Source organism: Alosa pseudoharengus, unplaced genomic scaffold (genome assembly GCF_046254945.1).
Source record: "Alosa pseudoharengus isolate Yale_2024_CS ecotype anadromous, Long Island Sound unplaced genomic scaffold, YU_APseudo_1.1 YU_APseudo_1.1_scf_8, whole genome shotgun sequence".
NCBI classification, from domain to species: Eukaryota; Metazoa; Chordata; class Actinopteri; order Clupeiformes; family Clupeidae; genus Alosa; species Alosa pseudoharengus.
The window spans coordinates 2,958,355-2,975,341 of NW_027468870.1; the positions used below are offsets into that span (position 1 = coordinate 2,958,355).

The following is a 16,987-nucleotide window of genomic DNA, read 5'->3' on the forward strand; positions in this document are numbered from 1 at the left end:
TCTGATTTTCAGTGTTCCTTTTGTATGAATGAACAGAACATTTTCTTGGTTGCTTATACAACAAATATGTATGTATGTATGTATGTATGTATGTATGAATGTATGTTAGATCTACATAATATAGGCATATGTTAACCCTCAGGGGGCAAGCGTTATAGAACCTATTTGAAGAACTATAGAGCCTACTTTGTGCTTCTCTGTGTAACCTGTGGATGGTTATGGCATGGGATTTGGCAGACGCTTTTGTCCAAAGCGAAGGATGGTGTCTCCCCCTACAGCTGGATTCTCCCTGAATGAACAGTGCAGAAGCAGGTAGACTAGAGTCTATTCGCCTTAAGTAAACTTAAAAGTAAAATTATTCGACGACCGCTTTTCTAATTAATATAATGGGCCACGTTAAATATTTCATGGCCACCAGATGGTGGCACTGCACTTCGGGCCTTATTTGGGTGTATGCAAGCAGTGAAATGCCGTCATCTGGTGGCCGTGCAGCGCAATAGCGCCATGACATATTTAATTTAACACGAAATTACGGTAGAAAATCTTGTTGTTCCTTACAAATTGTTTGTCTAATCCATCTGGTGTTGTTCTTTTAAAACTTCATTCATTTATAAATTGTTATGTAGCCTAATATTAAGCTACATTTTTGAATGTAATTACTCTGACATTCAACATAAGATGGCCATCAATTTGAGCAAAGGGCAGTGTTAGGGGCTAACACTTTTGATAAGATTTCTCCACATTGCTTAAGCCAAATTCTGTTATCTTTGAGGTATATATTTTATACCAAAATGTAGTTTATTATCAAAGTGAAATGGTTGCTGGCATAAGTCAGCAGCGTTAGATTTAGCACATTTTCAAAGTATTGTTTTGATGTGTTGAATAGAAGTCAGTGGGAGCAGTAGATCTCAGAATAGCGGTGACCAAAGAATATTTCTCCAGATAGTGTGACGGCGGTTCGTTCCCCCTTTTCATTCTGCATCTCTGGATCCCCGAGTGAGGACAGTTCTATTGCAAAGGTAAATGGACGGGGATGTGGAAAAAGATTAAGAGATTACGAATTAAGTTAAAGTAATATGTATAACTTAATCTAAAGGGTAGGCTAGATCGCAGAGCTTTGAAAATGCCAATATCTTGCAATATTAATCTAAATGTTTTTATAGGTTACCATTATAAGGTTATCATTTTAACTGCCTGTCTTTTTTGATCAGCATTTATTTTTATTGCAGAAATTTAAGTGTGTACAACAGTTTAAATGCCCTCAGCCCGTACCAACCCTTCCACCCCCTATTGCAATAATACACACATCTACTGTCAGCCTGATCCAGTGCAGTAATACACACATCTACTGTCAGCCCGTAGCGATCCAGTGCAATAATACACACATCTACTGTCTGATTCGTCTGACTTGTCCTTACTGATGTCACCATAGACCTCTGAAGTTCGCCTACAAACAGGAACCAAAGCTGTCATCTTTGCCCATATAAGGAGATCCAAGTTTGAATTGAAACTAACTACCTATGGCAAGTTGCATTGCAAGTTAGTTCTGGGGTAGCAAAAATCTAAGTTTGCTGTCTTAACCGAAGATCACAGTATCCATTCGAAGGCAGTGGACATAAGTGTGTAGAGCAAAACGTCTGCATTTGAGATCTCTTGTCCCCTCGAGAGTTTAACAGGTGAGATAATTCAAATTCCATATGTTATTTTCCCATAGGAAAAATCGCAAGATACCAGATCTCCTTATAGGGGCAAAGATGGTAGCTTTTTTGTAGGCGAACATCAGAGGTCTATGGTTCATCATGCGCACTGCTCAGGCCCTTTTATAGCCTCCAGAGGGCAGTAGAGAGCCCCCTGGTGGTAGGAGAGGAGAGGCCATGAGAGGAGAGCCTGGTCAGGATGTTGCCTTCTGGCCATTTAACTGACACAAGGAGAGACATGTCTGGAGTTTGGACACAAGGCTGCATTGTATTCAGATGCAGGTAAGTTAAAACTAAACTAAACTTCAAAACCTTTTCCATTTTTGACAAATAAGCTCGCTGCTGTTCGTTCAGGCCCTGCTGGAGTCTGCTGGCCTTCTTCTATTTTTGACCAAAACAAAATGTTGCCTTTAATGAATTTCTTTGTTGTACTCTTTTCCATTTCTCCCTGTGTGAGAGATGCAATTCAATAGCATGGCTTTTTAATCATGCGTGCATGCATGAGAGTATTTTTTAGGTGTAATCCGAGATGAAACCATCTAAACCAATAGTATTTTAAAACATTTATGAACAATAATAACTAACTAATAACTAATAATAACTAACAGGCCACAAGGCCACAAGGTTTGTGGGAGGGTTGCTAAAATGAAGCCTCTGCTCTCAAGAAAGAACAACTGCCCGATTCAACTTTCAGAGGCCTTCTGGAAGTCTATTCTCTGGACAGGTGAGTCCAAAATAGAATTATCTGGTCCCAATCCAAATCATTATGTTTGGAGGAAAGCCAACAGAAAATAAAAGAAATGTGGAGGTGTGTTTTTCTGCCTCTGGAGCTGGATGACTATATATCATCCAGGAAACCATGAATTCTCAGGCCTAACTTCTTGATCTGAACCTCATGTCAGTCAGGGAGATGAAGCTAGGGAGGAAATAGATTTTATAACAGGACAATGACCATATAAGCATTCAAACAAAATGACCAAGGAATGGCTTGAAGGGAGAAATCCGGTGTGAAATGGATTTTGGATATGTCGGGCTACTTTGAGCCTTGTAAATGGTATAAAGGTCCCATATTTTACTTATTTTTTCAGCAGGTCAAAATAGACCTCTGGGTTGCACAAAACATGTTCCCGAAGCTGTTTGCGCAAAATTCCTCTCACATTATCAGCAGCTCCATTCTTGCCAGTTTCAGTCCCTTTCAGAACAGGCCATTTCTGGGACCTGTTGCCTTAAATCAGTGGTCCCCAAACTTTTTCTTCAGATGGCCAGCTCACTATGCCTGGCTCTAAGAGAGGGCAAGAGACTCGGAGTATGTCCGTAACCGCAAATAGCTTAATGCTGTGAAATAACAGCAATCTAGTAGAATATTAATCTATTACATTTAATTAGGCTATTGCAATCTAATACCATTGTTATCTGCGTTTATTGTATTGTCATCATGTCATATCAATATAAAATGTAGTTAGACATGGAAATACCTCAAATTAAATAATACTAATAAAAAGACTTTATAGCATTCCCAAAATTTTGCATACACAGCTCAAGTTGTGAACAAGCAATATCCTAAAAAATAGAAATAATCATCCCAGAAAGTCCCAGAAATATGACTTGAATAGAAGTTAGGCCTATTAACAATTATATGATAAACTTTTAGAATAATTTGAGCCCCGATGCAGTCAGCATAGGCCTATCTTTAGGTAGGCCTACATCTCATTTCGTTTTCAATGGCAAACTCGAAACAGCGCCAAAACAACCACTAGTGGACAAAAAAGTATTACATGTGTACTGTTATGACTCGCCATAGAGAATGAATGGGGATTGTTAAGGCGGTGCAAGATACAGCAGGCCCTCCATCAGTAGCCATCACACAGGTCCCCTGCTCCATCACACAGGTCCCCTGCTCCATCAGTAGCATCAGTAGCCATCACACAGGTCCCCTGCTCCATCACACAGGTCCCCTGCTCCATCAGTAGCATCAGTAGCCATCACACAGGTCCCCTGCTCCATCAGTAGCATCAGTAGCCATCACACAGGTCCCCTGCTCCATCACACAGGTCCCCTGCTCCATCAGTAGCATCAGTAGCCATCACACAGGTCCCCTGCTCCATCAGTAGCATCAGTAGCCATCACACAGGTCCCCTGCTCCATCAGTAGCATCAGTAGCCATCACACAGGTCTCCTGCTCCATCACACAGGTCTCCTGCTCCATCACACAGATCCCCTGCTCCATCACACAGGTCTCCTGCTCCATCACACAGGTCCCCTGCTCCATCAGTAGCCATCACACAGGTCCCCTGCTCCATCAGTAGCATCAGTAGCCATCACACAGGTCCCCTGCTCCACTCTCACCACCAGGATGCTCTCCACGTCTCATCGCTACCTAAACTCACTGCTGTTTTTTTCAGGCCTGATGGAGCCTGCTGGCCTGATACACCTGCTTTTATTTTATTTTTTACCAAAAAATGTTGCCTTGCATCGGAATTTCTTTGTTGTACTCTTTTCATGTCTCCCTTTTTAAACTATCTACTGTATTCATGTGTTGATGTTACTGTATGATTTTCAGAAGCAAACATGTATGAGTTCATGTCCAGCGCATTTGCTTATTGAGGAACTGTGCTTTAAAGGCTGATTTTATTAGCCCGACAGTTACCTCTGTAGACTTTTTTGTGAGAACAATTAAAGGACTCACACTTTGAATTGACCCCTGCATGCATGCACATAGTACAGGAACTACACCTGCATGCAAGTCCCAATACCTCGGATTTACAGATTTTTAATTCATGTGTCCAGTATAATAATGCGTCAGAAACAATTTCACACCATGTAAACCAGTACAAAGGTTGTTTTATTTTCAACAATATCAATATGTCAGTATGTTTTCAGAAGATCAGTAACTTCAATATAGTAACATATTTACATGTTATGTGTGTTTAATATCATAATGCCATGCATTAACTATTACCATCATACAAAAACTATTACAGTAATATTTTCTTAATTGTTTGAATCTCACTCATTTGAATGATATAATCGCAACAAAAACTAAACTACAGGAAGAGCGAGAGCAACCATATATATATATATATATATATATGGTATATAGTATATACAGTATGTATATATATATAGAGATAGATAGATAGATTAACTAAACTTAAGGAAGAGTAACTATGTAGGCCGAGTGAAAAACTGACTTCTTCTATTTGTTGAACTCTGGATTTGCTCGTGCAGTTCGTTACATTTCTGAGCACTGTCATCATATCCTATCTCCTTTGTCTTGTCAATGAAGTAATTTAGATGTGCAAGAATGGACATGCAATCCCTCTTTAAGCCAGTCGTCTTCAGTTTAAACATGCACCTGTAGGCTTTCTCCAGCAAATTTGATATTTCAGCCTTCGATTTATTCAGCTCCTTCTCAACTGCTTTCTTAACGTCCACTTGTTCACCATAGTGTTGTTTCAACTCCACAGCGTGCTTCACAACCTGTCTCTTTTCAGGTATGAAGATCTTCCGCTGTTTGACATGACTGGAGGCTGGGCACTTCCCAGTACACACTGTACACCTGTTATTTTTCATAACAATGCAAGAGGATGCACAATGGATCCATCCACAGTCTGGATAATGGCAGTTCTCCTGGCATGTGGTGCAACACATTGCTCCACTGGTCCACTGCCACAAAGACTTAATTGGAACCATCACTTTGTTGGTTCATCAACTTCAAAGAGAACATTTTTGTTGTTGTTCAATTTTCTTTTATTCTTTTCAAAGGCCTCGTCTGTCTGCTGAAGCTTGTTCTGGTTCATTATCTCCATGGTCAGGGTATCTTTTAGGTTACTGACACAAGCTTCCAGCCTTTTACGCTCTCTCACACTCATTTCTGATTCTGATGCATCTGTAAATCCCAGTTGGCTGTCTTCCAGAAAACCCCAAAACTCCTTCATGCTGTCCCTTCCTAGGTTCCATGCTGCATAGTAGGCGTGCTCTTGGTCCTTTTCATAGCGCTCGGTTTGTTGGTTGTTGAACAGAAAATGGAGTGGATTCCCATCAGGTTCTGTGGCACAGGGCACCTCAGCTTCACAGAGGGACGTTAGGACATTTGTAGCAGGTATTCCCTCAGAGTGAGTGATGAACACTGCGGTCTTCTTCTCTATACCTTCACCAAATTCTGAGAGAATGGGCTCAAAGATGCGGCGATGGAATTGTGAGAGGCGATTCTGTGTAGATTTCACCACAAGTCCCACAGCATCAATTTCATGGATTCCATCTGCACATCTGAACAAGAATCGCAAGTTCTCTGCAGTCTTCTGGTCAAGGTCCATCTGATCAGCACGTATATATCCCGGAGTGTCAATAATTCTCAGACATGAAGAACTAGTTTCCATAAAAACTTCATAAACTGTTATTTCAGTCGTGTGAGATTCTACTTGTGATGTGCAGCTATTGTTTTCTACTGTGATCTGAAACCAGACTCTGTCCTCCCATTCCACTCCCAGTATGAAGTTGATAATGGTGTTGATGAGAGTGGTTTTACCAGCGCCGGTTTCTCCGATCAAGAGGACCGTTTTAGTAGGTACAGTCTTGTCTCTTTCTCCAAAAGTCCATCTTCTAAGTGCTGAATTTCCATCAATGTCACTCTTCTCTGTTGGAAGCAAATAACATGCTGGTGTGCCTGTTTTTATTGGCTGACATTTCTCGATTAGTTGTCTTATGCGAGGATTCACTCTGAAAATGTACAAAACATATTTGAATAGTATTGATCTAAATGTATTATTCAACACAGTCATTGCAACAGCTAATCAGAAAGCCTCAGGATCATCATGATTTTTAAAAAATTCTAAATGTTCTGTAACAAGCAGTGTACAATATTTTACAAATTCCAGGTAATTGACATTTTATGGAATTAAATAAAAGAGACCAATTTAATTTTGTATTGTGATTTTATAGATTCAACATATTTGTCATTATGTATTTGTGAATCCTGTCATTTATTAATATTTCAGGTAATATTTCAGTAGATGTCATTTGGGCTCAAATTTCATTTAAGTAGAAAGAAACATAAACATATGCTTCAGCAACTCACTTGTCAGGTCTGCCATTGTTCCAGTGTTCACATGCTAAAGGATTCCCTGCAAATAATGTTGATTTGCTCTTTAATTAATTAGGTTACATAAGGGAAGAGGGATGTTACAGTAACACAAGTTATGGTTATGTCTAGACCCACAGTGATTTACTGATACTGAATGATTGGGACATCGTTTTCAACCGATACAACTCAATCAGGCCAATGAAATCGTGTATAGAGTCGTTAGGTGGGCTTAACATAATGATTGATGGCAGAGTTGAGTTGAAAACAAATAAGATGGATGTTGCTGTTGGCGAACAGTGTGACACGAGTTAAGGTTTTATTAAGTTGGCAAACGTTTGAACTAGCCAACTAGCTCCGCTGGTGGGAAACGCATGGGACTCATAGCGCTGCCGCTGTCCTATTGCGTGCAGAGGGAATTTGAAAGACAACTGATTATCCCGCCCCTCGAACTGAGCACTGCGAACGGTGAGTGCCCAGACCCTACATTTTAATGTGGGTCTGGCTCGTCAGGCCAGTGGAAAAATGCATCTGCACACAATTGGATATAACAAACCAATCAGAGCAATGAAATCATTTAGGGAGAACAGCATTGGAAAATGTCTTATTTGGCGTTTACAGGCTTTTCCCAAATCACGGAAGTAATGTTGACGCAGCAGTAAATAGTAGCAGATAGTAGCTTCCATCAGGCAAGTGTTATTTAAATAAACTCCTGGTGTACTTACAAACTTTTCAAAGCCTCGTTTTATGAGTAAAGAACATAGTTGTACTACTGTAGAAGTTTCGTACCATTCAGGGCATTATTAGTGGGGTAATTTACGAGATACTAAGTTGGTTCCATTATGCCTGCAGAAAGTCATTCGTTTCTGACAGCGCTACTCGACCAGGGTTCGACCAAGGGAAAACAGGTTCTGGGAGGGTGTTCGGCTCGGGGTCATGGTGCAAAGGACCCTAGGGTGAAATTACTCCGAACCATAGCTTTAAATGGCCAGTGTTTTCTTTATTCATTGAAACCTCTATGTTTACAGACTTGTGGCGATGCACAATGTGCTATAGTTGCCAAAATCGATGTTTGGTACTGCCAAATTGTTTTGTTTTGCCATGGTTCATGTGTGCAATAAATATTACACTTCGTGAGGGGGAAAAATCTATTCCTACAAGAATAGGTAGGCTCTAAGGTTAACTTGACATGCAGGACAATGAACTTGCAGTTGCAGAGCTCGGGGTCATTGCAGGGGAGTACAGCTTGCAGTTGCAGATCTCGGGGTCAAGGCAGCAGGAAAATATGATTGGTGCAGTTGCAGATGTTCATGGCACGTGATTAAATTTCAATTTTCACTTTTCACATTCAATTTTATGTGAACAGTCTGTGCCAATTCCAATATGCGTTGGTAGATGTTTGAGTTGTGCTTGAAAACAATGAGCGTTAGCTAAAATGTGCATTTGTAGATAAGGATATATGCTAAGGGAAAACATGGTCAGAATATAAGGATAGTTATTGAAAGTGATAAATGGGTGTTCCTGGTTTCTTCTTTGCAATATATATTTCTAGAAAACACTGATCTACCAAGGCATTATGGTAGCTGAACTGGAGAATAAATATGAACCTGCAGCATACACTTCAATGCAAAAAAAGCTCCTGCCACTTTAAAGGAGAAAAATTCCTTCCTTGTCCAATGAGCGACAGAGCAACGGCTCCTGTACTGTATATCAGCTGCCTTGAGTTTGGGCAAAAGCGATGCTCCCTTAAATACATTTGTGACCACCACATAGATTATATTTTGTTACTATTTCATGTAGACATGAAATGTCTTCTTTTGTTTCATGCAGCGGCAGAAAACTGACCTTATCTCTCTCACACACACACAGGGACTCCCCTCCATATTTGCGAATGCATGGATTAGAATGATCCCAGATTGTTGAATCCGGCTGAATGACAGTTCAGGTCGGTGTTCACTAAAGGTTGGTATCATGAACGCCGCAGCGTAAATTAAGTTCAATACTCATGCAAATTAACTTGTTCTAATCGCAGGTCAATCGCCGAGATAAAACTCTTTAAACAGGCAGCAGCAGTTAGCAGCTTGCATGTAAGAAACCTTAGCTGTTGAACACAGCTGGTTCTACAATTAAGGCTTCTTAAATTGAGACTTTAATATTAGGACTATAATCATATAGCCGGAAATAGCCTACAAGCTATGCTAGAAACCCATACAGAACTGCATAGCCTACATTGACACACTTAGGAGCAATACAAGTAGTAACAGTACAGTCCTGAGCTGAAACTGTTGTTGTTTCTCCTGCTGGATGTTGTGATTGAAATATGATACCTGTGTGTGTGGTGTGGATGACAGCCAGACCAGGGGCGATTCTAGATCTAGAGCTTTGCTGGGGCACAGGCCCCCAACTCCCAATAGCCTACATTAAAAAAAAATAAAAAATGTGCGCGCAATATGAAATAAATGGCTAGCCTACGGGTAGGCTACAAGCTTCAAAATCATTATTGCCACTGTCATACTGTAGGACCAGCACTCTCCCTCAATTGTTGTAGCAGCCACTATCCAGCAACATTCAAACACATAGGCATAAGTAGGCCTATACTCACTGCATGAATTTAATATGCTTTCCTACTAACACAAGGGAAGCTTATTTTTTGTCAAAATTGAGATATACTTCCCTCCCAGGCAAGGGTCCTATAGGGTTGTGGCTAGATGGGATACAGCTAACAACGGAAGTCACGTAACAGATAGTGAAATCTCCAGTGAAATCTCCATAGAAATAAACAGTATCAGGACAGGAAGTACCCTAACCCTAATCCTAACCCTAACCCTTAGCTGTATCCCTTCTAGACACCACCGTCCTATAGTCATCCTGGCAATACTGCAGTTCTTTGTAGCTTAAATAGTCTACTAAAGCCTTCATACTGACTTGATACTGACTGGGTGATCATTTCCAAATGTAGCCTATAATAATCTGCACAGAATCAGAGTCTGATTCTGTGTAGATTATTATAGGCTACATTTGCAAATGCAGCAAACTTATTTAAGTTTGCCATTAAACCATAGATCAAATCACAGCACTGGCTACCAACATAAATGTTAATGTTATCGTTAATGTGGGCAGTTATCATACCTCCCTCGTCCTCCTCATCTCTCCTCACTGTTCCTCTCCCTCTGCCCCTGTTCAGGAAGAATTTTCTAATGTCCATCTCTGAATAGTTAATCAGAAGGCTATGTTTAGTTTTACAGTAGGACAGCTTCACAAACAGTATAAGCTACTTTTACAGGACTCTCTCTACAGTATACGTAAATCATTATTAATTCTCCGCATGTGTGCATGCAGCCTACGCATGGTGTGAGGGAGAGAGCACAAGCTGGTAAACTGTTGCTAAATTTAGGCTATAATGACGCTAAGCATTGAAAAACAGATGCTAATTATGTGGGCAACATTCTCTAACAGCGATCAACTTGTCATTTTTTCTGTCAAACAAGCTGTGAATTAGTTGTAACATTAAAACAGGGGACGACTTACTCTGCGCTCAAAGTGATGTGATGAGCTCCAGCAGTTTCCACAATACAATAGCCTGGCCTTAATTGCCTTCCTACGTACTTCCGCTCGATTTTCATCTCCCTCCACCACTCCGTCTGGGATTCCGGCCATTGGCCGCGTTCGCAGCGGTAGATTCGACTCCGCGCCAATCAGCGAGCAGGAGGCGGGAGTTGTGAGAGACAACGTCGAGATTCTGCGCTGTGTTTGAATTGTTGTCCTCGAGGAGTTTGGCAATGGCATAAGTTAATGAAGCAATTCAGTCCGTGCTGGCTACGCTTCCAAATATTCAGGAACTGAACTCCGAACAAAAAGAGTGTTTAACACATTTTATTTCGGGCAAAGATGTCGTGGCCCTACTCCCTATGGGATTTGGGAAACGTTTGATTTGTATCGCGCAGTAGCCTCGATATTAAATTACAGCATGTGCGGCAGACCCGGTATGAATGAAGCGGCGTGTTTTCAATGATGATCACATCTATCTTTGACAGTTGTGATGATATTGTATCGCCGAGGCTATTTGCCCCAGTGTTGGGCTTTCTGTGTTCCCGGCGTGTGCGTGTGTGTGTGCGCGAGTGTTTGTGTCTCCCTCTCCCTCCTGTGTCATGGAATGTGTCAATGAGTTCTGATGTGTTTTGATTGGGGGGAGGTGTCCGGGAGGGAATATTTAGGTGTATGGATAGGTTAGCGATTGCTAAGGGGAGGGAATAGAATAGGGCAGCGTTTCTCAAACTGTGGGTCGCGACCCACTACTGGGTCGCGGAGACATGCCAGGTGGGGCGCGAACTGACGTGAAAAACAGGAGTTTTTTTAATTTATGCGCAATGGACGCACTGTGTTATTCACAGGGAAGCGATCGTGTCAAGGCAGCTTAGTTAGTCCCGACCTACATGAGATTTTGAACGTTGTTGTGAGAGTGGTGAATTTCATCAAAACCCGGCCCTTAAAAATCGCGTCTATTCTCCGCGCACTTTGCGAAGAGATGGTAGCTGACCAAAAGGCTGTACTGTTTCACAGCGAGGCAAGGTGGCTTTCCCGAGGTAAAGTGCTGTCGCGCGTTTGAGCTCCGAGTCGCCTCTTCTTGGAGGAAGAGCGCATGTTTGAATCTGCAAGCACGTTCACATAATGAACATTTCTTGACGAAGCTGGCCTATCTTAGCGATATATTTGATATATCTTAGCGATACATTTGAGTTAAATGTCCAGTTACAAGGCAAAGACAAACACCTACCTCACCTAGCAAATAAGATTACTGCATTCACCAAAAAAACTTGAGTATGGGACAGGCGCCTCGATTGCGCCTTTGAGATTTCTGAGCGAAATCGCTGAAACGTCTGATTGGGAGGCACTCTTGTGATCCCATGTATTAAACAGTAGGCCTACATCACATCCCTGCAAAGTTTATTTAAAAAATATTTCCCAACCAGCAGTGCTCAGTATGACTGGATTATGGATCCATTTAATGCAGCATGTTGGTATTTCATTGAATATATTGTACAATGCTGTAAAATGGCCTATGCTTCCTAATAAGTTGCTGGAAAACAGAAATATGTGTGTTATGTATTTATTTATTATTATATCTGCAGCACCAGCTGATGTTAACTCTGTTGAAGAGGATATATTTAGAACTTGTCATTATTTCAATAAATTTGACAATTGTAAGCTTGACCTACCACTTTCTTAGAGCAATGAGGGACGGGTGGGGCTCGAGAATGCCCCCTTGATCAAAGTGGGGAATGAAAGAAAAAGTTTGAGAACCACTGGAATAGGGGGTTCTAAGACGTCTAAGTTTAGTCAGAGTAGAAGTGGATTACGTGCGACTGAGTTGTGTTGCGTTGTGTTGTTGGCCGATGAGTGTGAATGACGAGTGATTGAGACCGTGATTTATCAGCGATCATTTTGTTGTTTTGTAGTGGACACCCCTGTTGCCCGTGGACTAGCCTGTACATCTATAGGAAATAAATTACCGGAGTTTTGGAACGATATATCAGCCTCCCCGTCTCCTAACTTCTCATCGGCGTTACAATATGTTATCTTCAACCTTACTGTTTAATAGTTATTTGCTATTCTTCCACTAACTTACATTTGTATCGCAAAGCTGGCATGGTCATTTACATCCATCTTGTTCACTTTGGTGGGGAATGATTGTTGTTGTGGGCAATTTCTGAGTGTTGTAGTGTAGCTTACTTCACGATCGAGCTGGCGCATAACATACGTCACGGCCAAACTTTAGCGATTGGGTGAAATCAGATCCAATCGTTTCAAACTTCTACAGAGTCCACGCATCCAGCTTGCAAACGTTCGTCAATAGCCGAGATCCCAGACCCTTGTAGAAGCGAAGCGTACCAAGGGGATGGTAAATTGCCAGGCTAACAATACAACGAAACACTCGGAAGAATCATGTGAACGATTTTCATTGGTTGTTGCGTTCAATCTTACCCAGCTACAGAGGTGCTATTTCCTGATTGGCTATTATGGCCCCTTTCTTTTTTTCCTTTTTTATTTTTATTGGCTGGTAAGTGACAGGCTCGAGTCATGACTAAAGCAGGCACGGAGATGCGCTCATGAATGCCGTTTACAGCGAGAGCAGCGCTAGAATTTTACTGGGGCACTGGAGACTTTTACTAAGGCACGTGCCCCAGTGAATAAGGTCTAGTGACGCCCCTGAGCCAGACTGTGATCTCCATTGCTCAGTGTGGTGCAGACACTGATGGTGTATTCTGTGTCTGTCTGTAGGTCGGAGAAGTTGTATCTGAGGGATTTTGTGTAGACGGTCTCGAGAGCTTCCCTATCTTTACTAAGGGTCAGCGAGTAGGAGAGCTGGTCTAGTCCTGCTGGCTTCCCCCATGTCACTGACACAGATGTCTCACCAGCTTCAGCAGTTAGGGTCTCTGGTGCAGGGATTTCTAATAAAAAAATGGATTGAAAATAATTGTGAAGAAGTCTTTTTTATGAAAAAGTATACAATTTTTTGTTTTAAATTAGACACAGCATTCTGTTGTTAAAGGAGAATTCTAACAAATTTTCACCTAGATCAATGTTTATCAAGGTCACAAGTACTGTCGCTGCAAACTAAAACTAAACAAATCAGTGCTACCTAGTTCAAGTTATGATTATGGTTGGTTATGGTTACGCTTTTGTCCAGAACCATGCAGCTACAGCAGTCAGGCAGCTTCACTCTGGGGGCATCTTAAACATCATTCTCCCACAGTGTAGCTGTTGGCTGCAGCGCATCAGGCTACTGTAGGTAGAAGCGTTTTTTTTGTTTTATTTCATATTGACTGTACTCGGTGACCTTGAGAAACGGAGATCTATGTAAAAAATCGCCAGAATTTTCTTTTAAGTTCGACGTCACAGGCCCAATAGCTCTTTCGACCAAAAACATTTACTAGCGCAGCCAGCCAGTTTTCACAACCTGTAAATCTTGTCACCATCACCTCTGTTTTAGTGAGGGTAAAACAAACCGCTTAATTCCAGTATTTAGCACTTTGAGTCCCTTTTCTGGTTTGTTTTGGATGAACTAGAGTGGTGGACACCAACATTTTGACGACGACTCGTTTTGAATCGCCTCTGAATGTTTCAGAGTGGCTGGCTATGGGTATGCACAAACATGTCCTTAAAACAACCCTTAACGTTCCTTTTTCAAAACTGTGCAACTCACCGAGTGGTTAGTGGTGTTTGTTGATTATTAAAAACAAACATATCTGTGCAATGTAGGATTTTGTAGGACATTGTTTTTGATGGTCTATATTCAAATTTGGTATCCGCCATACTGGATTTCAAAATGGCCATCATCAGGTTTGTTTAGAAATCATGTTGATAACTTCCTTGTTAGAACTTAAAATATTTTTTTGTCTAGTTTAATTTTGAAGTTGTATCAACAATTCTATTAAGAATGGTGGCCATATTTGAATTCAAGATGGCATTTAAATTTTTGATCACTAGTAGTATAACTGTGCCAAGTTTCAACAATTCCTTATCTTAGCCGCTATCATGATTTAACAGCCGGATTGAAGCGTATGACTGGAGGGATGTGAAGAAGAGATTCCAATTTCAACTTTGTTAAAAAAAATGCAATTCCTTGGCGTGAATTATGTATGAGTTAATTACCAAAATGTGATCGATCATTTGTCACTAATACACCTTAACATCTGAGGAGCTAGCTTAAAAGGCCCTTCAGGTAAATGTTGGGGAAAATTCAGTTGGCAGTTTCACTCTTGGCAATTTAAATGAAATAGTCTCAAGAAGCCAAAAGTCCGAATGTCATAAAACGTACACACCCGTGCATCCATTGTATTGTACTAGTAATTTAAAATGGCAAACCTGTGTGGACAGTAGTGACTGCAGCTTGGCTCTTTATTCCGTGCAGTAGCTGAGTGGATACAGAGACTGTGTACTCGGTGTTTGGCTTCAGCCCTGTGATGGCTGAACTGCGGCACTCTGAGGAGAAGGTTTGTGGCTCAGTCCCTTCACTCTGGTAGGAGATCAGGAAGCTGTGTGGAAGCTGCTTCGTCTCACCTGAGAGGCCTCAGCTAATGTTAGCCGAAGTTGCTGTCACTGAGTCTACTGTTAAATTCTCAGGGAGTAAGTCATCTGCAAGAAATGTAATGTATTGTGTAATGGTATTTTTGTATTGCTATGTTTACTAGATCATAATAATATTCTGAAACGTTAAAACAATATATTGAATATTTTAAATTGATAGTTCTGATCTTTGATTGGTTAAACCTTGTTCGCTGTTGTTAGTTTTAGAACGGCTTCGAACAAGGCTTAGCCAATCATAATCAAAGACTGGAACTGGAAAAATGTATTACCAATACCAATGTACTATTAACAAAATGTATGCATTTCATTAGCCTAGGGATCTGAGTAAAAATCACGCTCACTTCATAAGGTATGAGAAAACAATTTTTTACGAACAACAAATTTTACAGCTAACCAATACAAATAAAATGTATAACAAGCTTCTTCTTACCTGCCAAGTGAGCCAATGTGATTTTATTTGGAGCTTGAATAATCTTATTGAGTTCCTCTAGTTTCTGAACCTTCTCAATGGCTCCGGTTTCCTTCATCTTCTCAATGAGGAAGTTAATATCGCAAGCTTTGGAGTTCCTCTTCAATGCAATGTCTTCCAGTTTGACAATACACTGATATGCCTTATCCAACAAAGCGGCCTTCTTAGATATTGATTTCGTGAGTTCTTTTTCAATTTTTTTCTTGCACTCATTTAAATTTGTATATTGTCGCTTCAGTGTCTCGCTGGTCCTTGTAACCTCTCTGGTTTTAGGCTCATAGATCATCTTCTGCTTGACATGGGCTGAGACAGGACACTTGTTTGTACACACAGTGCAGCGGCCATCTTTCATGACACTACACCAGGAGAGATCTTTCACCCACCAGCAGCCTGGGTAGTGGCAATTCTTCTCGCAGGTGGTGCAGCATGTTGCTGCCTTGGATAAATGGCACCATGGGCCTTAGATTGGGACCATGGCTTTGTAAGGCTCATCAACTGCATAGGTGAAGTCTTTCTTTTTTCTTGATTTCCCTTTATTTTCCTCCAGGGCTCTTTGAGTCTGCTGTAGCTCTTTCTGTTTCAGTTCCTCCATCTTGATGGCGTCTTGCAGGTTGTTGACACAGGCCTCCAGCCTTCTGCGCTCTCTCAGTACACCCTTTGTCATCTTCAACTCTTTTGCGTCAATACACTCCAAAAAACTGAAAAAGCTTTCCATACTGCGCTGTCCCAAGTCCCAGGGCCTCCTGAAGTGTTCTTCTTCATGGTTTTCAGTTTGTCGGTTGTTGAACAGAAAATGGAGTGGTCTCCCACGGTCATCTTTGGCACTCAGAGGCACTTCAGCCTCTCTGAGGGCAGTGAGGATGTTTTCAGCAGGTAGACCATCTGAGTGTGTGATGAACACCACTATGTTTTCCTCTATATCTTTACCAAACAGGGAGAGAATGGCATCAAATATATACTTCTGAAATTCGGTAAGGCGATTCTGTGTAGACTTCACCACAAGACCCACAGCATCGATTTCATGAATACCATTTTCAGAGCTGAAAAGCATGTGCAAGTTCTGTGAAACCTGCTTGTCAAGCTTCTTTGAAGTAGTATCTCCATAACCCGGGGTGTCAATAATTCTGAGATAAGAAGAGGATGTTTCCATCTCATACACAGTGATTTCACTTGTATGAGATTCCGTAAGCGGCTTCTTTTTTTTTCCCTCCGTAATCTGAAACCAAAGTTGGTCATCCCATTTCACCCTTAACATGTGGTTGACCATGGTATTGATGAGAGTCGTTTTCCCAGCTCCAGTTTCTCCAACCATGAGGACTGTTTTAATCTTCGTACTCTTGTGTTTTCCTCCGAAAGTCCATCTTCTGACAGCTGAATTTCCATCAATGTCACTCTTTTTTGTTGGAAGGAAATAACATGCTGGATTAGGATTACTGTTAGTTGTTGGCATCTCTCTGTGAGTTTTTCAATTGGGAAAAATTCACTGGGATGGCTGTGAGAGAAAGGAAACATACTTAGGCTTTTGATGGGCTGTGTACAAGACTGGTGGAGGACTAGTTAGATAACTACAGAGACATTACCAAGATACACAAGTATCCCCTACAGGGTCTTTGATATCCCTAGCAAAATTGGTAACACTTATCCAGTTGACAC

General features: G+C 41.2%; 2 protein-coding genes across 2 annotated transcripts; both read right to left on the reverse strand.

Annotated features, from left to right (window-relative positions):
* Window positions 1-4,827: 4,827 nt before the first annotated feature.
* On the reverse strand, window positions 4,828-10,434 carry LOC143112007 (uncharacterized). Its single transcript, XM_076274258.1, has 3 exons — window positions 10,384-10,434; window positions 6,775-6,842; window positions 4,828-6,416 (listed from the first exon to the last, which is right to left on the reverse strand). The coding sequence occupies exons 1-3, from the start codon at window positions 10,432-10,434 to the stop codon at window positions 5,390-5,392; spliced, it is 1,146 nt and encodes a 381-aa protein (XP_076130373.1). The 3' UTR covers window positions 4,828-5,389.
* A 1,922-nt stretch (window positions 10,435-12,356) lies between these two features.
* Window positions 12,357-16,784, reverse strand: LOC143112010 (uncharacterized). The gene is made up of 3 exons (XM_076274259.1): window positions 15,296-16,784; window positions 14,644-14,913; window positions 12,357-13,226 (listed from the first exon to the last, which is right to left on the reverse strand). The coding sequence occupies exon 1, from the start codon at window positions 16,782-16,784 to the stop codon at window positions 15,795-15,797; it is 990 nt and encodes a 329-aa protein (XP_076130374.1). The 3' UTR covers window positions 12,357-13,226; window positions 14,644-14,913; window positions 15,296-15,794.
* Between the last annotated feature and the right edge of the window lie 203 nt (window positions 16,785-16,987).

What these genes read in the sequence shown, in the direction of transcription:
- LOC143112007 (XM_076274258.1), bottom strand. Translation starts at nt 10,434, where the DNA reads ATGGCCGGAATCCCAGACGGAGTGGTGGAGGGAGATGAAAATCGAGCG. An exon ending in GAGATGAAAATCGAGCGGAA is followed by an intron (nt 6,843 to 10,383) that starts GTACGTAGGAAG and finishes AATTAATTAAAG; the next exon opens with AGCAAATCAACATTATTTGC. An exon ending in AACAATGGCAGACCTGACAA is followed by an intron (nt 6,417 to 6,774) that starts GTGAGTTGCTGA and finishes GTACATTTTCAG; the next exon opens with AGTGAATCCTCGCATAAGAC.
- LOC143112010 (XM_076274259.1), bottom strand. Translation starts at nt 16,784, where the DNA reads ATGCCAACAACTAACAGTAATCCTAATCCAGCATGTTATTTCCTTCCA.